General features: G+C 38.5%; 1 protein-coding gene across 1 annotated transcript in view; it reads right to left on the bottom strand.

Annotated features, from left to right (window-relative positions):
* LOC140245782 (dedicator of cytokinesis protein 3-like) overlaps nt 1-24,361 on the bottom strand; it is a 127,603-nt gene that overhangs the window by 35,120 nt on the left and 68,122 nt on the right. The window contains exons 24-42 of the mRNA XM_072325305.1: nt 22,684-22,879; nt 22,118-22,245; nt 21,189-21,287; nt 15,232-15,425; nt 14,331-14,391; nt 13,164-13,323; nt 11,204-11,349; nt 10,068-10,156; nt 8,782-8,941; nt 7,786-8,028; nt 7,224-7,313; nt 6,027-6,128; nt 5,263-5,404; nt 4,192-4,358; nt 3,579-3,665; nt 2,699-2,875; nt 2,034-2,117; nt 1,278-1,394; nt 257-408 (exon numbers count right to left, since the gene is read on the bottom strand). Of these exons, the coding sequence (XP_072181406.1) occupies nt 257-408; nt 1,278-1,394; nt 2,034-2,117; nt 2,699-2,875; nt 3,579-3,665; nt 4,192-4,358; nt 5,263-5,404; nt 6,027-6,128; nt 7,224-7,313; nt 7,786-8,028; nt 8,782-8,941; nt 10,068-10,156; nt 11,204-11,349; nt 13,164-13,323; nt 14,331-14,391; nt 15,232-15,425; nt 21,189-21,287; nt 22,118-22,245; nt 22,684-22,879 (2,594 nt within the window). The remainder of the gene's footprint in view (nt 1-256; nt 409-1,277; nt 1,395-2,033; nt 2,118-2,698; nt 2,876-3,578; nt 3,666-4,191; nt 4,359-5,262; nt 5,405-6,026; nt 6,129-7,223; nt 7,314-7,785; nt 8,029-8,781; nt 8,942-10,067; nt 10,157-11,203; nt 11,350-13,163; nt 13,324-14,330; nt 14,392-15,231; nt 15,426-21,188; nt 21,288-22,117; nt 22,246-22,683; nt 22,880-24,361) is intronic.

Genomic DNA, 24,361 nt, shown 5'->3' on the forward strand with positions numbered 1-24,361 from the left:
TATCAAATGGGATAGCCTTTCATTTGACATGCCGTGGTGACCTCATTTCTGGGGTAAGACAGCCAAGATTTGGACAGGACATCACTGAACTGATTATCTGCCCATTAATCAAAGAAAGTCATTTTCACCAAAATTTGAGATACAAGGTCTTGTCACACCAGCGACGATATGTGACTTATGCTATGCACAATATAATGCTTCTCTAGCGTGACCAGCACAAGCTACAGAATAGTCGTTTGCTGTTCAGAAAACCTACGGAGTCTGATTGAGGCTGCTTTCCGAGGTGATCCTTCTCCAAGTCTTGGTCCCGCTGGGAGTGGTACCGCCGCCACCGCTGCCGCCGGTTACTGTAGGAGTTGTGGCACTTTGCTTTGGTTGTCGCAACTTGGCAAAAACCTTGGGGACACCCTGTAATGGAGTAAGGTGATATCTGGCCTAAATGCATCACGTCTGATTGTAGAATGACAAGATCTTGCTTTCCTTTGTTTTAAATACCCATGGACTTCATTACATACTGAAACAATCCTTGCAGACATCAGATCATCTTATGCTTGTTGTGTGAACATTTTCACACATTTCACACAATAAGAAACTAAGCGCGAAATAAAAACACACACATTTCTTTGCTTGTTACATGTCGTCACTATTTTGTGTTTGGACTCCAGGGAATTAAATAAATGCGAAAGTTATCTTACCCGGTTGAGCACACACACAAAAAATTACTCCTGCGAAAAGTAGATGCATTACAGAATAGTTTGCCATGTTAACATCTTTTCCCATCTTCTGAGAATGAGCAACAAAGACTGGTTATGTTGAGTGCACACTTGCTACACTAATTTTTCGTATCCCCTGACAAGTCCTAAGTGTATCAATCAGAGCACAAGCATAAGGGTTACAAGGCAAATATGCTTCTTAATCAATAAATCAAAAATTCACAAGTGAACACATATCATCTTTTGCAGCATCAGAAATCTTTGAGCAACTCCTTATGCCAGATGTATTAAAAAAGTGAAATGATAGATACCGATAGATACCTTGAATGAAGCATTCTTTGTTCCACAGCAATGACATACACTTTACATTCTCATACTACCAGAGTATACTCAAATACCCTATCCCCCTCACTTAAAAGAATTTGTGCAAGATCTACTTTGTGGATACAGAAACAACAAGAACCAGACAGAAAATCAACATAAAAATAGCTTATAGTTATTTAATGGCCTTTTTTTCCATTGAACTAAATGCTATTACTAAGATTGAAGGAAGGTATGACTCACCAGCCCCCATTCTTTCATCAGCTCAGCAAGTTTCTTCTCCAGGTTTTGCTGAAATCCATGCATCTCCTCTGGACACAGCTCCTTGTGGAGTACTACCCCATCATCCAGGAGCAGCAGCTGGAAGGAAGGAATGAAGAATAAATGAATGAATAAATGAATACAAAGATGAATGAATGTATGGATGAATAAATGAATGAATGAATGAATGAATGAATGAATGAATGAATGAATGAATGAATGAATGAATGAATGAATGAATGAATGAATGAATGAATGAATGAATGAATGAATGAATGAATGGATGGATGGATGGATGGATGGATGGATGGATGGATGGATGGATGGATGGATGGATGAATGGATGGATGGATGGATGAATGAATGAATGAATGAATGAATGAATGAATGAATGAATGAATGAATGGATGGATGGATGGATGGATGGATGGATGGATGGATGGATGGATGGATGGATGGATGAATGAATGGATGGATGAATGAATGGATGAATGAATGAATGAATGGATGGATGAATAAATGAATAAACAAATAGTCATTTGGTTTTGCTCATTTCCATTGTAAATCACCAAATACTGTATTATGTAATACTAAATGATCAAATTTCACAATTTCAAGTATCATTTGGACAGATAACTTTAAAGTTCTCAAGGTAATAACTAGTTCATTCATCTACATTGTACCATACAGAACAAAAGTATGTGTTAAAACACAATCAGCTCTGAAAACAAAACATACCTGATCAATCATCAGCTGTTTGAGGGTCCTTGTGGCTTCCTTGTCATTGGGATTATTCTCCTCGTACTCTGGAGTCAAAAACGTCTGGGTGATGTGGCACATTTGAGGAGAAAGACAAAGACAACAACAAGTTGACCAACATGACAGCACATCTTGTTTTCTTTACCAACACAAGGGGGGGGGGGGGTAGATGGGACGGGAAAGGAGACAGGAAAGTCAGGTGCAAGGCCATTGGTCATCATAGGCGTATAAGTTCATGATTGATATGAGCTTTTAATGGCTTGGAAAGTATCTGAAATTCTCTTTGTATTTTCCATATGCCGTTCTACGCATGTGACATCATAAACTGCAGTAGTAGTCTTCTCATCCAGCAGTAACTCTAAAAATTCACAACTTTTGAATGGAGCATCTGATTTTCCTCAAATTTTCACTGTGTTCTACTAGAATTGCTGCATTCACTCAATCCACAAGTACAATGTGTATATTAACCCATCAAGGACGAGTCCCGAGTATACTTGGGCAGGTGTCTATGGGAAATGTGTGTTGTAGCAAAATCAGTCCATTCTCAACGGGTTAAGGTGAACTTGTCCTTCAAGCTAAGAGCCTTGGGCATATAAAGAGTTTAATGAGATAAAGAGAGGATGGGATTAAGGGATAATCCTCACCTCCTGGTAGACCTTTGCCCCTCCCATGACGGCAGCCTCTATCATGCCCTGCAGCACCATGCTCAGCTGGTTGATGTTGGAGTTACGCTTCATCCGCTGACCCTCGATCAACGTCTTCACCTCGGCATTCTTGCTCTTCATCGTGTTGATGGCATTGGTGATGGGATTGATCTCAATCTAGACCGCAGCACACAGAGACGAAGATGAGAGTCCACATGACAACACAGGCCTCATGAGACATTTTCAATATTTGACACAATGGTCAAATTGAACTTATTTCAACAACAACAGCAGCAACAACAACAACAACAACAACAATAACAGTAGCAGCAGCAACAGCAGCAACAGCAACAACAGCAACAACAACAACAACAACAAAAATCTCCCAGTCCATGAGACAAGCCCGCTGAAAAACAGAAGTAAATCTTTGATAAACACCAACTAGGTGAAACATTCAATACAACTTTCTCACAACTGATCATGGCCTGCGGGACTGAAGAAGATTTACCAGTGTAAATCACGTGTTTTCTTGATTCCTCAATTCACAAATGTGATGCATAAGAACAACTTGTTTTCCTTGCAAATAAGGGGGGGGGGGGCTGGCAGAGATAAATACATGTATCATCACAGGAACAAACTTCAACATTTTCCTGGTTGTTTGAATTACAAGATATTAACAAGATACAGCAAACAAATGTTTTAAAAAGATAAAAAGTGAAACAAAGGGAGGAAAAATGAATAAAAATGTTGGTGTGGATTGCTTCCATTTTAACACAAAAACTTACAAGGTGCTGGTGTGATGATTCATCTCAATAGATCTGGCTTTGATTTCTGACTGGTTCAGATATCTCTGGACCAATTAGAACTCATGTACACTTACCACCTCAGACTTGATGATCTCAGACCAGCTGAGAAGACCGGGCAGCGATGCGGCTGTGGTCACCATCGTTTTCTCAATCCAAAGTGTCTGAAAGCGACAAGACCACCAGAAGTAGGCCGTTAGAATGAAAACTTTGGGAACCTTGATTACTGAAAATACATTACCAGGTATTTAACAACTTTAACACTGGATTTCAGGTGGAATGAATGTGCGCATTGGTAGAAAGCACAACAAACAGAAATCCACGCAAATTGGAAACATGCAGCTTATTTTCAGAAAGAAAATATTAATCATACTTAAATGATGCATCCCATGTAATCTTTTTACTTCATCTTGCATGATTGTATCTTTTTCTCCCCAACGTTGACTGAACAAAATGATTATGGCATGATCCTGATAAGCATCGTCATCTGTAGTATCATCATTACCGTTCATATCATTACCACAGTCATTGTCATCAGTTTAACTTGGTAGTAGCAGTTGTTGTACGTCCTGATTTCAAATATCCTTGCTCATTCCTATCACTCTATCCCATGCATCAGCCTTATCTAAATCCACGTTCATCCAACGTTCATCTGGGATGGAGAATGCCACGGAGGCAAGCTGAGTTCACCTTGAATTCTTTGCTCTTGTCCCGCTCCCCGCGGTGGAAGGGTCTGTCAAAGCTGAAGACGTTGATGTCATAGTACTCTGCATAATAGCGGATGTTGGCAGGCAAGCTCTGCGTCTCCAGGTGGATTCTCTTGGGAGGAACTGGGGTGACACTCCTGACCTCAATGTCTGATACCAGGGGGTCATCATTAAGGAACATGAAAATACAAGATAAATGTACACAATCCAAAGTGTCTGAAGGTGACAGGAGCACCTTAAGACACTTTACTTTTCAGACGATTACTCTAAAAAATGATAAAGTAGCTATAAAAGATCTTAAAATGTCTCTTGATGAATAAAAGTAATGTGATTATTGTCAATGGGCAATGGTTATAAAAACACAAGGCAATAATAATTATGATACCACTAATAACTTATGAATATCATCTATATGTTATTGGCATTATCATTGCTCTTCAAATGGCATTATACCCCCATGGCTAGCATGCTAGCATATGAACAACCAAGGAGCAGCCAAATCAAGGAGGGTGACACAAAAGTTCAAAAGTTACTCTAGCAAGTAGAGCACTTGCCTGGAGTTGAAGGTCCTGTTTACCTTTGGGAGGTAAAAGATATTCAAGATATAACATCTAATGCATAAGTGTAGGTCTGTTGTATCACAAAACATCCTGACATATAAAATGTTTGCCATAAATCCTGAAATATAAGGAGATATCAGTACTTTTCTCATTAAACCGTAACTGTAGACAGTTTAGTCTGGAAACATTTTTTATTACTATTGTTCACATTTTGTGTATTTAACAATACTTTACATCGATGACTATACAGATTCAAATTTTGACAGTGGTTGTTTTTATTCCTAACTCACATTTTAGAACTGTTCTAAAGCACTTATACTGGGTTTTTGTTTCTTCTGCAAATGGTAAATTATGCCTTTAAGGTCCACCATTACTAAGTATGTAACATGTGCAACTCCTAGCAATCACAGACAGTATAGTGTAGTTCACTTTCTACAGGCAGTGAGAAAATCTCTTGGCATGGTAGAAATATGACAAGCTGACAAGAAGGATACACTGGTCATGAGCTGCTAGGTCATCCTCCGTCGGTGGCTGCTTCCCTGCCCAGGCTTTGGCTCTCGGGAAGTCTGCCTGGAATCTCTCAATCACCACCTGGGTTTGATCGAAGGGACGGCCACGGTACACATACTCCCGGTGCTAGAAATATCATTCAAAGTACAAAATCATTGGACTCAATCATTTGAAAGATCAGACATAATATGATAGAAATTGTTTGTTCGCTTCACAATAAATCTCGTAGTAAGAAATGAATAGATAAATATAAATAATACCACTCATTCTGTTTTTGTTTGCATTTTATGGGGTAAAGGGGGCTAGATAGATTGATGTTTGCATAAACATGAACAAAACAATGAACAGACTTGCTTCATTAGTTCAAGAAAGTGTGATTTACGCCATACATTTCACGAGTATAATCTCGCACGAATTTGGACGATTCTCGATAGAGAACCAAATTGACATAATGATACAATTATTCTGCCACTTTTTGGAGGAAGAAAAATAGTCATTTCCCACCTAAATTACATTATGCAATGCATTCTTGTAACTGGAGGCAATATTTTCAAGAGTTACGGCAGACATTGGCCAACTCACAAAAAGAAATCACACACACACAAAAAAAAAAAAAAAAAAAAAATAGTCAAACAAATAACACTGGGGAATAAACCACTTACACAGTATGATCAATATTCACTCACCTTGATTTCACAATGTCACCAGCACGTATTATATGTTTGTGATTTAAAAAAACGCTTTTTACCTTCCTCAAGATTGGGAAGTTGCCAAAGAAACTGATGCGGAAGAACGTAGGCGGCTGTCTTTGCTGGGTTCTAACATTCTCAAAGAACTGGGCTTGGGTAACCTGTGGATAGAGAAAAATGTGTCACATGTACCGGTATATCATCCCTCACCAATGGAACTGAGGAACCTGTACAGAACTTGGCACTCTTGTAGGAAGTGAGAGAAAATCTTCAAGAAACTATGCATAATGTCCCAAGGCCCTGCAGAAGTTTGTGTTTTCATGAAGTGCGGCTTAGATAAAGAGGGAAAGGTCAATCCTTTCAACAGAGTATGTGATTGTGTGTATACTTATTGCACATGCAAGTTATCATGAGTAAATTATGAGTGCCATTCCATGCAGATATTCTATTTTGAATGTTGATTGATATTTATTTATTTTTGCAATTCCATGACAAGCGTAATATACTTACAAATACATTTTTCTTTTGTACAAACCATAGGATTTTTGAAAAAGAATTGATAAACTTGATGAATACAAAATACTGACAATTGTTTGATACAAATTACATGAAACATTAATGATAAAGAAAAATAATTTAAAGGCACAATCTAAGGGGAGCAATTGCAGAAAAAGGCTGTATCCTATAAGCTTACGCTTGAGATTGGAAACAGCCCAGTTGACAAATATAGATAATGTTTATCCAGGGTGAGTATTGGGATGGGAGCGTGGGGACGGGGGCGGGGGTTGCGAGGTGGATTGCATGTGCAGAGTGGTGAGGCCTTCAGTGTGTTTTGGAGATTTGAAAATTTCAACACAGGCACCTTGTTTTATCAAGACATCCTGTTCTATAAAGAAAACCTTTTCACAATGACATAAATTTTTTTGATACTCTATGATGACTTCCCATTTTCTCCACACGTCCCTTTCTAAACAGATACCTCAACTTTTGGCAAGGTATGACTTCCATGTGTATGCAAATATCACATTTCAAATGTTATCAGTATCATGTTTTTGTAGGTTCTTGTAACTCTTACGACCTACCAATACCACTTTATATATATATATATATATATATATAGATACATAGCTCTTATTGTTAAATACATGAAACTACATGTATATCAAAGACAGGATAAACTGATAAACAGTTGTGCTGCTATAGCACTAGTATGCGCTCCATAATTCTTCAAAGGATGGTTGCTATCGAAGACTCACCAGCTGGACAGAGAGATTCTTGTAATCAAAGAGTTTGGTCTCATACTGTACAGCCAGCTCTTTGCATAGCGGTATGCCATATTCCCAGACCTGGGCGGAGAGAATACAAAGAGGTTAGAAGGATCATTGGGTCATGACGGGATGGGACACAAACTTATCAATGCAGGAGATACTGTTTCATCAAGCCTAAACTTACAGCATTAATTATACACTTCGAAAATATGACAATTTTAGGTTATGGCTTGTCACAAGGCCAGGTCTAGCAAAAAGGACACAGTTGAAAACAAACAAACAAACAAACAAACAGCCCATTGCAAAAGAAGAAAGAGTGCAGACGTCACTTTGCAGATACATGGTGATGTAATCAATTTTAACACTCCAAAGACTGGTAAAAAGAAAATCCTAATTCCTCTCCCCTCCTGTGAATTCACAGCAATACAGATGATTATATATGTTAGAGACATTTTCCAAGTTATAATGCAAAGCACCGATGCTGGCTTTCATGTAAATGCAGTGGATTAAGAAAGTATGGCCAGAGTAAGCAGGCAGTCAGAGTTCTCACCTGACCCTTCTGGACCAGGTCGATGATGTCACAATAGAGCTTCTCCTTCCTCTCCCGCTCTGTCTGGGCGGGATGCTTGTGGTCCCTGGACAGCGGGAAGTCTGTCCACTCGAATGTATTGGCAAGCATCATGAGGGTGTGTGCAGCCTCAATGAAGTCCCCAGCGCTGTAGTGCAGGTCATGGAGGAGGTAGATGTACTTGACGTATATCTCCTTCCGTCTTTCGTCATCCTTGTAAAAGTTCTTTTCACATGGGGTAAGATGGACAATGGTATACAGTTACTTGTTAGTGAAAAATGTGATGTTACAATATGAGCTGTCGGGAGGGGGGGGGGGGAGGAGAAGGGTTTTATTAGAAAGAAGCACTCAGGGCAACTGATTGACAAATTGCCCTACATCAATATAAATAATCACTGAATTAGTCAGTGTTTTAATAGTAGCCATGACAACAGAACTCACAGGCATACATACGTGAGCAGGATTTGAACCTATGACCTCCTTATCACCGGACAGGTGTCTTATCCACTAGACCACCAAGCTTTAGTCGGACAGCGAGAGCTGGTTCTAATCCTTCTAGCATGTAGTGGGTAATGCATGGTTACGAAAATTGATGAAATTCTTCCATCAAGTTGTTTCTATTGTGACTGATTGACAAATTGTTCTACATGGACATAAATAAGCACTGGATTGATCAGTTTTTTTTTGGTAGTAGCCATGACAAAAGAAATCATGGACATATACTGTATACGCTGAATATTTCGCGAGGTTTTTATTTTCGCGAATTTCGCCAGTCAGCTGCTATTTGCAAAATTAAAGACATGCTGCCAATATGAATGTGACATACGCGTATACATTTCTCTGTTCAGTACAGGACTCCACAATCGCGAATTTAATCACTCGCGGAATTGTCCTGAAGTCCCGATTCGCGAAAATTTAGACTCGCAAAATATATGGCATACACAGTATTAGAAATTTATTGGCTGTTAGCAGACTTACCATGAGTTGATAGATGCAACTGAGTCTGAGGTAGCGGTTCTCGAAGGATTTGTCGGACACGTTGCGGTAGTCGATGAGCCTGGTGAGAAGTCTCTTGACCTTCTCCACAAAGAGTTCTCCCTTCTCCTTCCACGGCTGGCTGCTGATCCTCTGCAGCAGTCTGAGGGGATGGACAGAAGGTAAGGATGACAGAAAAAAAAAGAAGAGAAGAAGAGAGTGTGAAAAGGGAAGCATGAGTGCGTTAACAACCAAAGAACAAGATGAGGCTGTAATTCTATCTGTACACATGTCACCTGAAGTTTGAGGAAGTGGTTCAAGAGGGCTAACACAAGAAATATTGTCAGCTTCTTGTCAAAAACAATCATCCAAACAAAGCCTTTGAGGATTAAAACACAAATGGAGGAAAAAAATGCCAAACAAATATCAAAGTAATTCTAATGTTGAGGTACAGCCTACTTCTGGTCTTAGTCTGCAATATCAACATTAAAAAATTATCAAGATATATTCAATTCAGAGCAAAAAACATACTTTGCAAACACCTCAAGAAAGATGTCACACCTACACCGATTTGATTGATAGCTAACTGCAGGCATGAACAAAGTTCAGGTGGTGGGGCAGTGATCATGAATATACTGTATGTCCCCACCCCCCCCCAAAAAAAAAAAAATACAAGACTTTCTTCAGCGATACCCTTAAAAACAATGAATCAATCAAAATGGAATTTCAAGGTATGAAACTATAACTTATAACCAACATCTCACAGAAAACCCCATCCGATTTGCTCCAGTGGTTACAGAGAAATGGGGATCCTTGTCGAGCATGTCAGGAATCCCTTTCCTCCACGTTTGGTCCATTGTGTTATGTAAACCAAGAGCATCCAAGTGCTAATCTTGGAAGAGACGGATTCATGACATGCTTTACAACAATCTACATTTTTCTGTGACCACTTAACCAAATCAAATGGGGTTTTCTGCAAGATGTAGGTAAGAAGTCATATTTTCATACCCTGAAATAGCATTAAGATTGCTCAATTATTTTGAAAGTTATCAATGCGAAATCTGATTGTTTTTTTTTTTTTTTTTTTTTGGGGGGGGGGGGACATACTGTATATTGTGAAATGACACAAAAATCAAATGGGAACATTCACCCTCCACTCATGAAATTAGTGGGTCTAAGAGAGAGATATTGTTATTATTGTGTAACTGCTGGTGTAAAAGGGAATGCGTCAACATTTAACTATCCATTAACCTACAGTGTATACTCCCAAATTAAGCAAATTGTCTCACATTTCACTGAAAATCTCTGTGTAGTCTTCATCTCCTTTCTTCTGACCACACACCACATCATCCAGCTTGTCGATCAAGTCATCCTCCAGCTGCAGGGATTTCAAAAAAAGCAGGGGAGAAAACATGAATGATGGCTGATATCTGGCACAATCAATGAAAGCAACGAATCATCATATGAACATGTGATTACACAGGACTATTGCCTAGAAGTTTTCCCCCCGTCTTGCCACACATCACACAACACACACACATTTCTCAAGCCCCAATGATTAGCCACTTTAATTGTCAGTTGTCACTCCCCCGACGTGTGTGGTATCCTTTACTGCATTCTACATCACACAGGATGTTTTTTCCAATCAGTCACACAGGACTCATCTCTGTGCACTTCAATTCCAAGGATTGTATTCAACTTTCTACATTTCACCAATGGTGGTGCTATAGTCTATTGTTAAAACATCTTTGCAGGCAGGTGGTTAATATGCAGAAAGTTATGGAAGATGTGGATTGCTTCTGAATAACTTCTCATAAATCGAGCCAGAGATGACAGTACTGCTTAGCTCTGGTAAAGAAACTTTACCACATCGGGCCTACACAAGTTGTGTGGCTGACATATTTACTTCAGGGAAACAAGACTGGTGCTGTCAAAGTTCATGATAATCTGAATTATTAATTTATTTTTCAACAAAGGAGGCAAAAATCATCATGATATTTAGAACATATCTAGCCTGTGTAAATTTAACAAGATTTTGACAAAAAGATATGTGTACTGACACTCATAACAGTGCACAGAAAATAATGAGAGTGACTGTCTCTAAACTTGACATCATCATGGAGCTGTGCTATGCTAAAAGTTAAGGTGTACGTATTGGAAAGTATGACCCATGACCCATGACCCTTGACCCACGACTCTCTTATGTTATCTACTCCCTGGTCTTCTCTCAAGGCATAGTTTGTAGATTTTTTTATTCCTCATTCAATCCCCTCCACTAAACTTGCACGGGTATTCCATATTTCCACAAAAGCAGTTGAAAGTTGTTCTCTATCAGCTGGCGTCTACATAAAGCTGCTAAGTAATTTTTGTAGGTGGTCTGAAGTTGTGACCCTCTGTAGGCAGAGAGTGACCGGCTGCCACTGACCTGCATGATGGTCCCCTTCTCCTGCATCTCACAGCACATGATGTCAAAGATGAGGGGAAGGCTTGCCCGTCGTATCGCCTCGTGGGGAATGAGGGTCACCTCCAGGAACGGTCTCGTCAAGTTGCTGAACTGCACCTTAGCAGCGCCTGGAGACAAACATATGAGTAAACACACAATCTGTACACTAATCCTGGACCTGTCTATAGTAGCCACCTGCTGTAAATGGCTATTCAAAGCGATTTCCTCCAAGAGAAAAGCAATATAAACGACTCTGTCTACAATATCACCTGTCTATAATTGCCACTTTTTTCGTCTCCCCCTGGATGGCCGCTATAGACAGGTTTGACTGTATATGGTCTTCTTCATTCAGGGTAGCCCGACCAGACGCTGTTACGCTATGCGAAAACAGCGTCTGACGAGCGCGGCATGCAGCCTCAAAGTGAGGAACCTCAACACAACTACAAAACTTAGGAAAATGTATACTTTTCTCCTTTAAATAGAATACTTTACTCACGATAAATGCATGTTTCTATTACAGAAGAATAGTTCGCCACACTGGGTCCATGGAGACCACTTGCGATAAGTCCGTGGAACAAATAAATGACACTTTCTGGCGCAATTCCTGACCGTCGGTACGTCGCGACGTACCATGTACAGCGACTGGGCTGTGTATAGTTAGGCCTGGCGTGAAAGATTGTGTACCGTGTGGACATGCTGGATATGATGATCAATTTCGGTAAGTTTCATTGCGTACATTTGAATACTGATAGCATCAGATGTAGAGTAAATATTGAAAAGTATACTCGTTGAGTTTGAGGTGACAAAAATGATGTTAAGTATCAAAATTCAAAGCTATCGTAATACGATTACGTCGCTCTCCTAGTGGTTGGTGGTCGCGCGCGTACAGCCCTGTCGCGACGTACCATGTACAGCGACTGGGCTGTGTATAGTTACATTCAGGGTAGCCTCTTCAGTGTTGCCACTGCTCTATCAGAGGGCCCTGTCATTATAATTACCCTCTCTGGCATTGACAGGTGTGCACCAATACACCTGGGTTGAGAGGGACATGGTAAGTGAAAACATCTTGTCCTAGGACATAGGCATTTGGTAGGATTTGAACTCAGGACTTCCAACAGAAAGTCACAACTCTTGTCCACTGGGCCACAGTGGATCAATCTATCAATACTGCGGTATGAAATGCTTGTAAGAATCCAATTCTGGGAGCTGGTGTTGGTAGGAATAAACAATAATTGTGTTTGAGTATTCTTGGTTGCAATGAGGCATCATACTAGATATCAGTTGCACTGAAAAGTAGGCCCTGGTGTGATTGTCACTAGCATCATGGCAGAAGGGATGGTGATGCATTTTGTCATTAGCTCCTTAATAGTCATGTTTCAGTCATCTGTTGAGAGCTGATTTCTACTATAGAGAAAGAGCTGTAGTTTATGTCCTGTACAGTTGGCTCACCAACATACAATTGTATTGAACAAATCTAGTATATAGTAGGCAGCTGCAATTTCTTGGTCGATTGCTTGGTCGATTGAGACTGGAAGATTACAACAACAAAAAAAGTCACGCCTTATTTTAGTATAATACAAATACCAAGCATGAAAAAAAATGAAAGACAATCCCATAAGATATTTTCTGCCCATGGCATATCACAGCTAAGTATAAGCCAGTGCTTCTCAACCAGTGGGGTGAGGCCCACTGGTGGGCCACAATATTTTTCCCAAAATAAAATAGTACAAATTTGTAGTCGATCTACACATGGAAATGGGCCTTAAAAAACCTCACAGGAAACAAAGTGGGCCCTGGGTTAAACACAGTTAAGAAGCGTGGATATAAGCAATGGATGGCTGGGATCCAAAGCAGCATAAGACATTTCTAGCATCCAAAATGAATTTGGGAGTGCTACGTACAATGAGTCTGTTTAGAGTAAGGGCTCCCTCTATAGACTCACCAAGACTATCCCACTTCTGGATCATTTCCTTCATCATCACAAGCCGCATGTCACCAAACTTCTCCGTCAGTCTCTCCTGCTTGGCCTGCGTGAAGGACTCCAGCTGCAAGGCAGGCTGGGTGATGAAGTACACCGCCAACTCAAAGTACTGGGATCTCAGCTGCAACGGCACCACACAGAACACAAATCACAATGATGTACCACAGTATGGGAGTATGATAGCAGCTAAAGCTCACCTTCAGATATTTAAGGTATGGTGGTGTTAAAGTGAAAATAATGATTAACAATCGCTTGTGGTCATTCATAATTTCTAGATACCTGTGGTGGTCTTTAAAGAAAATGAGAAGGATAACTGGCATCACTAAAGTCTACAACCGCCAAAACCTGTGCTGTGTTGGTGTCAAAGTCAAATGTACCAGCACGAATTGATACTTGCATGCTTTTACTATACATAATAATTGTACATTTCAAAAATCTCATACCCATCCAGTAACACTATGTGCGCAATCTGCGGGAGCATTCATGGGGCAAAAGTCTGTTTTGTTCTTCTTTTCTTTTCTTTTTTTTCATAAAAAAAACACACACTCTGCATTCATTTGAATAGGAAAAAGTGTTGTACCCATTGAAGTCAGCTATTTTGGGGCATGTTACTGCCAAGGAATGATCCTCAAGTGACTACCACTGATCCATCAAGGCCTTGAAACACATGTGGTGTTTGCCCTGTATTTCTTTTACTACAAATTTTAGAATTCCTTCATAGTATTACATAAGCTAAAGTATTGACAAAACAAAAAAAACTCTCATCTGAGCCATTTGTTGTTGATATATATTAATTTTGGTTGCAGAATTTTCAAAAACTCTTCAATTGCTCCATTCAAAGCTGATTCTTTCAATAAGACATTTCAAAAGATTTACATATTTTCTTCTCATTCAAGTTGAAAAATTGTTCTTATTTCTTTCTGATTTATGCAAATTTGATAAATTCAACCAGTTCCATCCAATCTTTCTCCAATATTTGATATGCAGTGAAATTCACAATTCAATGACAAGATGATGAGCTCTGCAGCAAAATTCTGCCAGGACTTGAAGGGCCATCAGTGCTACATACGTCCACTGACTGCCCCATGACCTGGAGAGGGAGTAAACGATATTGGATAGGGCACTCACTCTTATTGTGTCCTCGTGGTTGAGGTCTGCACACAATCTCTTGATTGCAGCTTGGATTACCCTGTAGAGGCAAAAGAAAGCGTCAATGATGCAGAACTTACAGATTACAATTGTATGCATCAGAGGTACATCTCTTTATCTCAGCCATTATCACCCACAACTTCTTATACATTATATTAATCCGTTGAGGATGGGCTAATTTTGCTACAACAAGCATTTCCCATAGACACTTGCCCGAGTATACTCTGGACTCATCCTCAATGGGTTAACATTTTTTGGTGGTAGCCCTGAAAGGGTTAATATGGATATTGTGGATGAACAGACTTTCACAAGCTACACCTTGCAGATGTCAGTTCTACTGGCATCAACACTACTATCCAAGCCATCTAGAGTCACTCCTTACATAGGAAAAATTGATACTGACCATGACAAGGCAGACTTGAAGATCATAATTACAATGACGACAAAACTTGATACATGTATCTGAATACATGCAGGAAGTCAGCTCTGACATGACATAACTTTATATTCAAAAAGCAGAAACTCAAAGTCATCTGCAGCAATAGAGCAAAAGTCAATAACACCAATTTCGAGATTCAGAAAGGGAAAAAATTACTTGGCCGAGGAAGAGTTAGAAAGACTACTAATGCAATGGTCATCCTGGTAAAAGTCAAAGACATGGCCTTGACTTACTATTTCTGGGGTAAATCTACATTGTCCTATTCTTGTGAAAAAAAAAATCACATGTTAAAAACATACTTCAGACTTCTACGATAACATAAACCACAAATCTATATACAAGAATGTACAGATTATAAGCCATCATCTTCACATCATCTTGTGTGCAGGAGAAAGGTTAAAAATTCCTCCAGAGGGTCATGTTAAGACAAGCCACACCCACCTGTTTGTGACCATCCTCATGGCAGCCCAGTCCCTGGGGTAGATGTCCATGGTGACGCACTCCTGGAAGAGCATCAAGATGCCCCGCAGGAACTCGTACCGCTGGCTGGAGTTGGAGAAGTTGTCGATGAGCATGGCAAAGTGGTGCTCCTGCATCAGCCGCAGCATCTCCATCAGGCACGTGATGCAGCGAGTCTGGAGCCAGAGCAAAACGTTTAGGGGTCAAAGGTCAGAGGTCAGTTTGAAGAAGAGGGAATTGACTGCCATACGCAACAGACTTGGACACCTTTGCCTTCTCATTTGAACATTATATATCTCTGTAAGCATGGCCTTTCATTTATGCAGAGATAATAGAAAAAGTGTAAAGGCCTTTGACCCTGACCTTTGACCCTCACTCGTGAACTTTGATGCAAATAGTTGTCAATTCCCTTCTACCAAGTCAACCATATAACATTACCCCTAGATATTCCTAGCTGATATTTTGGCTGAAGAGTATCACTTGTACCCAAAGTTTATGTTTTCAGTTAATAGAGATGTCTATCTCATTGGCATAGAATCTGCAAATGGGCCGAAATAATTGCCTTTTGTTTTTGATTGGCTCAATCACAAGTCTCCATCTAATTTCCCTCCTATAAAAATGAATTTAGAAAATAGTGTTTGCACTAAATCATTTTAGCATTGTAATATTGTACAACCAGAAATTTTCACATGCATTTAAATTTTGCGAATTTTGTGAAATCAAAATGATTGCAAAAATTCTTGTCTACACTATATACATTGAATGCCAGTGGCAATTCGCGAAAATGTCATGCCACTAAAAAGGCCGCCGAATTTGAGAAACCCAGAGAATTGTCTTGCTTTACAATTATTAAGCGATGCCTATTTATCATGTAAACATTTTCTAATGCTGGTCATTGAAGATAATATCTATATCAAACATTTTGAAGTTGATATTTATATAGATACACTTCGCTAGTAAAATCAAATAGCATTAAACAATTGCAATACATCATTCATACTCTCTTCACTGATTATCACGAAGAAAACCATTTTTGGTGCTATTGCAAGGAAAGTTTAAGAGAAACAAACAAGGAAATTAACTTATTTAGAGAAAATGATAGTGGGCAAGAGTTCCATGAAAATAGGAAGACTGCATATTGCCCTTACACTCTAAATGGAGAAATATGTAAATGTGTATAATCCAAATGTAAAATGTATGTCAATACCATATGCCTTATTTAGATGCAGTATGAACCATATGAACCCTGAAAGATCAGGAATAACTGTGATGAAAGCACTAACACTATGCCTCCTGAACCACATCCATCACCACCAGACTAAGCTTTAATCTGCACAAAGTTTAATACATCACGAAATCTTCAGGTGTTGAATTTGTGCGATATATTCACCTTTAAAGTTGCATGAACAAGTAATAGAGAGGAGTCGAAGAGTGCAAAATAGTGTCAAATTCAACTAAGTATCAATTCTGAATATTTGTTTCTTATATGGCACATTTCTAAGTATCTAAGTATGTTCAGGCTACAGATATATGTAGTTTTTTATAATGAAGCATTTTTATGCAAAATGACATGTATCAAAGAACTAATGAACAAAAAATAGATATATGATTAAGCAGTTTTCATTTCATTCTACCAAAAAAAAAGACAAATACTACCTGCTACAACTTAATAATCAATTACACTGCTGAAATTATCTACTAAACTGAACTGCCTACATAATGTATAAACATACCCAAACAGTGCTGATACGAGGTATTGACACAAGCAATGGCTAAAATGTGATTTTATGTACTTGAAGTTCTTTGAATATAGGACTATGAATGATGCTTCGAAGAACATAAATGTATTCAACCAATATTTTCTTCAATAAACGGCAGAGCAAAGAAGGGTTTTCTTTATCTCTTTTTTCATTTTTTTTTAAACTTCATAATGACCATTGGTTATGACTTGTGACAAAAAGTCTCCCTCACCTTAAAGGGACTGTACAGTACTGGTTGAGGTCAGGGATTCATGTTTTTAACATTTCTAAGTGAGATAATGAGAAACCTCTTATGAAACATGAAAGAGCATGTAATTTTAAGAAGGATTCAACGTTTATTTGATGAAAATTGGTTTTGAAATGGCTGAGATATCCAAAAAAGTGATAATAATAAAAGGCGACATGCCACAACTTTATTAGGCTCTCTTTGTTTCACCTTGTTTTTGGATATCTCAGCCGTTTCAAAACCGATTTTCATCAAATAAACTTTTGATACCCTTTAGAATTGCATGCTCTTTGACATCTCATAGAGTGGTTTCTGAATATCTCGCAAAATGTTAACAGCTAAATCCTCACCTTGACCAGAACTGTACACACCCTTTAATTCTACATCACATTTATCCAGAAAATGGAGTTCTTGCAGACAGAAAGCATAAAGCTCTCAGAACATGCAACAGTTTCAAACCATGGCATGCAGTTAAAAACAAGACGATGCATAAAATATACAGGGTTAAAGGTCAATCACTGCTTTTGTTACAACTTTGACACATGCTTTTTTTCTTCATTAAAATAATATCATGGCATTATGTTTTGACTGAAAAGCAGTACCTCCGATAATGGTCTTTTTCATAGTTTTTGTTTTGTTTTTCCTCTTTGCAAAGACACTTCTTATCAGTAGAAGCCCAAAGTAATGGAGTATAATATCTTTTCATGTCTCAGAATTGAATATGCATTTCATACATCTACAGATCAAGCATATTTTATGAAAGATATCAATGTTTGTTTGCTATTTGTACTATCCAAATATCAACATTAAAAAAAAAAAAAGTCACAGGGTTGTAGTGCTAAAAATTTGAAGAAAAAAAATGGGGGAGGGGAGAACAATCTTGGTTCTACTCAATTCAAACTGATAAAACAATGACAAATGAAATATTTGGTATGCTAGTACACTTTAGTCTTTCTTCAATTAAAATAAGTGTTAAAAAATCACAATAAATCCAGGCAAAACTACGCAAACTGACTTTGTCAGAGGTCTTTCTTCATGCATAGAGTATATATATCATTTCCTTTCACAGTAGTTAACTTTTCTTCAAGATATCGCATGTTGGAATCAGTCAAAAGAATGTGCTGTGTGTAGACACAATAAGGGCATGTCCAAAGGGTGAAAGAGGCACATATGGATGGAATACAAGGTAATACTTTAGCAGTGCATTGCACAGACACAGTTGATGAAAAACATTACCAATGAATGCTCTCTGTCTTATCAAACACTGTCCTGTAAGCATTGTTTAAATCAAACCATCGGTTTCAGAAGCTTTTTGTTTGTCTGACACATTATTGGATCAATAGCAATAGTTCAGTCCACTAGAAGCACAATTACAATTACAGAGCACAAGTGGACAAGGTAACAAAGTTTTATAACTACCAGCATTCATTTGCATGATTTTATTTTTTTCTACAAATGAAAGTCATTCATATCACTTGAATTTCCTCACGAAAGAGTGGCACAACATCCCTTCATGACACTGTATTTATCGATCACGTGAATATGTTGTAGACATGATTTGCAAAGTTCAACTATTTATCAACCGGAATTTTCCTTTTTTTTTTTTTTTTTTTTAATGGTTCCAACATGTGATATCTGTCAAAGTGTAAAAAAAAAAAAAAAAGAGAGAGAGAGAATATGGAAGAGGTAGGGCAGTCTGTGTATGCGTTCCAACTTCTCAGCATGATTCTTTGCAAGAGTACAAAGCATAGTTTTTCTAACTGCGATATCATAATTCAAAGTTTTACTTACTCTGAGCCGTTTACGATTCTTCTACAAAGCAAACGATTAGGCAAAGCAAAAAAATTTAATTGTCACTTAAGAGCACTCAGAGTAACCATATCTGTATTTCTCTGTAATGCAAACATTCTTGCATTCATTAATACTGTGTGTCTGCCTCATATGAGCAACTTCATTACTGTCTATGTAATATGAGCAAGCATTACTCCTGCCACAGTTACCATTTTCTACATTTAAATGAACTATATTCTTCAAATTCTAATCAGTGTAAACATGACATCTGGCTCCTGTTCTAAGTTGTCCAACGGAAAAGTTAAATGAACAATTCATTGTTATCAAAATGGAATGAAACAGTTATGAAAGTTAGGATTGGTGAACATGATAAAAATGTAAGACATAATGATTCTTATACATGATATGGTAATCCAATATCTGAAATGATATCACCAACACTTCGCGAGACAAAATTTTACGAACAAATAAACACATACACACAAACACACAAAACAAAGCCCACGAAAACCCACAAGATACTGATCACATTAAAAAAAAAAGAAAAAAAGAATGCAAATGGCAAATATCTAATAGTCTTTAGAATAGCTCCTGGGCAGATATGGTTCCAACAAATAATGTTTCAATCCACTACATTTTACGGGTCATGATACTGACCACACCATACAAGACAAATTTCTTACACAAACTAGGAATAACAAATTTACTCTGCAGGACATATACATGGACAAGCATGTATTTGAATATGACTATCAAAGAAAAAAACTAGAAATGTCGCTACGGCGACTGGTGTATGCCTCCGCCATAATACATGGTTCTCCTAATAGGTCTATAGTACAATGTCTTGACAATGTGTGATGACAGTTTCACACAATTGGCAAAATATTAAAATGACAGGTTTGCCACAAATGTGCTGAATGTTCACTTTCCTAGAACTAGGTTCAATTGGATGAATGATTAAAACATCAAGAGTGCAGGTATTTGGAGGAACTGATGATTTTCACTTGACTTTTGACCCTTTTACAAGTTTATGCATTGAGTAATTTTCAAGGTATTGAGAAAAAGTATAATTTCAGTATCAAATGGTAAAATAGTATTATCGAAACCTGGCCTTTGACCTTTGACCCCACAGTTCCAAAGAGAATCACTGTTAGGTAGAACATGCATAAATATGTAAGTTTCATGACAATACCTTGAGTTATTTTTGAGATATGGAGGAAAAAGTACAATTTAGCACTTTCACTTGACCTTTGACCTTTTGACCTTTGACCTTTTGGCAAGAAACTTCCCACAGAATATATATTGGGTTATACATGCATACATCAAGTTTTAAAAAAATCCTTCAGGCACTGCATAAATATAAGGAAAGTAGTTATATTTTGAGGAGTTGACCTTGACCTTTGACCCCTGACCTTTGACCCATGACCCCCAACTTCCCTAGATAATCACTGCCCATCGGTACAAGCATATATACTAAGTTCCATGAAGATACCTTGAACCATTTGCGAGATATGGAGAAAAACATGAAATTTCAATTTTTTTTTTCACAAAATAACCTGTGACCTTTGACCTTTGACCCTGTGACCCTAAAATCCTCACAAAGTATCATCCCCCAAGGATATACCCTCATACCAAGTTTGATGCAAAACCACCACACGGTTCTTGAGATATCGACAAAAACAAAACGGGACGGACGGACGTACGGACGTACGGACGTACGGAAGTACGGACGTACGGACGGACGGACGACCCGAAAACATAATGCCTCCGGCCACTTCGTTGGCGGAGGCATAAAAATTAAAAACTCGGAGAATGCAGACCTTCTCCAAGCAGCTCATTTCCACCAAGAGGATCCAGACGGTGATTCGTATCTCTACCAAAATTTCATCATATGTTCCCTGCATCATTAACAACTTTTCCTGACAATATCATCCAAATTCATTTATCAACTTTTCCTGACAATTTCATCCAAATTTATTAATCAACTTTTTGAGTTATTTTGCAAACAGGCAGACAAATAAACAAACAAACAAACAGACAAACAAACCATCACCAGCAAATACATAGCCTTTTTGGCAGAGGTAAAAAGACAAAAAAAGAAGGATATATGAAATTCCTCAAAAGCTGAGAATGTGGATTAGACAAGGAATGGTGGTACTCACATGGAGCTCTGTCCTAGAATCAGAGGCAGGCACCATACACAGGATATCTCTGAAGAGATACCTCATGACCAGACCTATCTCTTTCTCAACCTCCTCCGTCTGGTAGGCAAAGACAAAGCAAGAAGTAAGGTCATTAGAAAGGTATTTTCTTTGTCTAACTATAAAAAGGCCCACCACAGAGTCAGGACTATGAAATAATAGCAAGTCTGTGCCAAATAATGTGACCAGGATTGAGCCTTCATAAAGATTCCATAAGAAATATATTTTGTTTTGTTTTTTTGTTGTTGTTGTTTTTTCCCTGTGACATTCACCAACAACTGATGCACTTACATGACATTGGCTTTGTAATAAAACAAAACCACAAGTAATGACACCTGACACAATCATTTCAGGTAACATCATTCTTATCATAAATTTCACTATAATTAACTTTATCATTAAGAACATGACTACCATCACTTTCATCATCATAATCAGAATCAGAATTAGCATGAATACTTTGTCATTGTAACTGTCATGATTGTTGTATCTAAATGATTTCTAATTTTTACTTTATAGACAACTTTGATACATCACTTTTGTTAGTATGAACATCTTTATTATGTAGTAGGGAGTGACACATGAGGGCTCGAGATCTCGGGCCCTCGGGTAATAGTAAAGAATTTTACTTTTGTGAGTCCTGGCCCATGTGTCACTCCCTTACATTTTATTCATGTATTATATATTGCAATTATATTACAGAAATGAATAATAATAGAAATAATAATAATATTAATCATATGCACTATTGTTAGCACTGTATTCACACTGTTCTGTTTTCCTTTTATCATCACTGTCTCTTGTTTTCATCTTCATCTTAAACTTATTCCTTTCTCTATTTCTCCTCATCCTCCTTTTCCATCTTTTTTCATCATCCTCATGCATCTCACCTGCGAGAGGGTGTGGAGGGTGGTGAGAATGTCCTCCACAATGGCGATGCAGAACTCCGGCAGGAGGTCGTGGCGGATGTGATGCTGCAGCTGGGTCAGACAGGGCTGGAGGAGAACTTGTCTCGCCACTGGGGACAAGGCAAGAAGGACTTATCAACCACTCAAATATGACCCTCTGCTCATGTTGATATTCAAATCACATGATTTCCTCTTTTTGATCTTGCAGTTTTCCCAAACACTGACTTTTTATCATCATTAATAGAACATTCTTAATGAGGGACTTTGTAAAGAATAAGCTTCAGAAATCATGGCAATATACTAAAGTCACTGCTGAAGACCTTAAAATATGTTTCTTGTCACTAATTTTTGAATAACAATTTTATGTAATAGAATAGTTCAATACACATTTAGCCTGGAATCTAGAGAAAAACCATAAACTCTTCTTTAACAAGTGAAAGAAGCATTGCAAACAGCCAGATATTTACATGTGTCTCTTTGGAAGATCTAAGAGTATAGTATCTCTTAACAACACTTCTATAGAATACAACTATTGAGTCCGAACTCACTGGGTGACCTAAAGAGGGAGCTGTTGATGGCTTCCTTGATACACTCTAGCTTGCTCTGGAGGACACTGGTCTTCTTGGGCTGAAGAGGGATGCAGTCCAGCAGGTCAGCGGTGAACTGACTGACTTCCGGTGCTGTGTACATGGCCATGGCCATCAGCTCATTGCAGATGGTGCTGAATTTGCGCAGAACTACAAGCTGTAGGTGTGACATGGTGGAGACTCATGGTCATTACTACTGCCTGAATTGTATTGGTATCTCTAGCATGAATCTTAGTTTGATAAAGATGATGACCATCTAGTTAACAAAGATCTAGCACTCCACTGGGATGAAACTGTATAAAAGGCAAGCATGGATAATCATCCATATCATAGATACAAAAAAAAAATCATTATAAATATCACCATAAACATCTCCCCCTCCTTCTCCTCCTCCTCATCACCATCATCATCAACATCTTCATCATCATTATCACCATCATCAACACCATAAACATCATAAACATCATCAACACCAACTTCATCATCATCATCAACATCACCATCATCACCATCATCATCATCACCATCATCACCATCATCATCATCACCATCAACATCATCATCGTCATTCCCATCACCATCATCATCATCACCATCATTACCGTCATCATTACCATCACCATCATCACTACCACCATCACCACCATCATCACCATCATTATCATCATCACCATCACCATCATTACCATCATCATCATCACCATCAACATCATCATCAACATCACCATCAACACCATCAACATCACCATCATCATCATCACCACCGTCATCATCACCATCAACACCATCATCATCACCACCATCAATACCATCATCAACATCACCATCATCATCATCATCATCATCAACATCATCATCATCATCATCATCGTCATCCCCATCACCATTACCATCATTACCATCATCATCATCACCATCATTAGTACATCACCATCCGCAAGTACATCAATAACCATGTTGCAGAACTTCTGGTGCATGCATACATCACATCGAGGCTTGAAATGGGAAATTCAGTATTGTATTATCTGAATAAATCACAAATACACAGACTTCAGCACCTGCAGAATAGCGCAGCTAGAGTTGTCACCATGTCCAGGAAGAGTACAAGCATCAACTCTCTTCTGATAAAGCTACATTGGCTATGTGTTGAACAGAGGATTGAGTATAAGATCAGTTTGGTTGTGTACAAGGCACTGAATGGCTTTTCTCCATCATATATATGTGATCTAATAGAGCCGTATGTCCCAGCAAGAGAAAATCTACGTTCTGCAGACAAGTACCTGCTGGTGGAACACAGAGCACACAACTCTTGGGGAGCTCGTTCATTCCAAGTGGCTGCTGCAAAGATATGGAATGGCCTTCCACAGTCTATCCGCAGAGCTCTTACCACAGAATCTTTTTAAAAAGCCCTCAAGACCCATCTCTTCAAATTGAAAAACTAGCCAATGTGTAAGAATGTTTGTTTACACATTTGGAGACAATTACTCCCTGGAACTATTTCTTTTTATTTTAACTGTCATATCACAAGCGGTGAACCCATGAAATTTAAGCTGAATCATGTATTTATTTTGGAGCAAGCGCCATGAGCGCCTGACTTGGCGGATACCGGCGCTATACAAGACTTCATCATCATCATCAT

This window comes from Diadema setosum, chromosome 2 (assembly GCF_964275005.1).
Source record: "Diadema setosum chromosome 2, eeDiaSeto1, whole genome shotgun sequence".
NCBI lineage: Eukaryota > Metazoa > Echinodermata > Echinoidea > Diadematoida > Diadematidae > Diadema > Diadema setosum.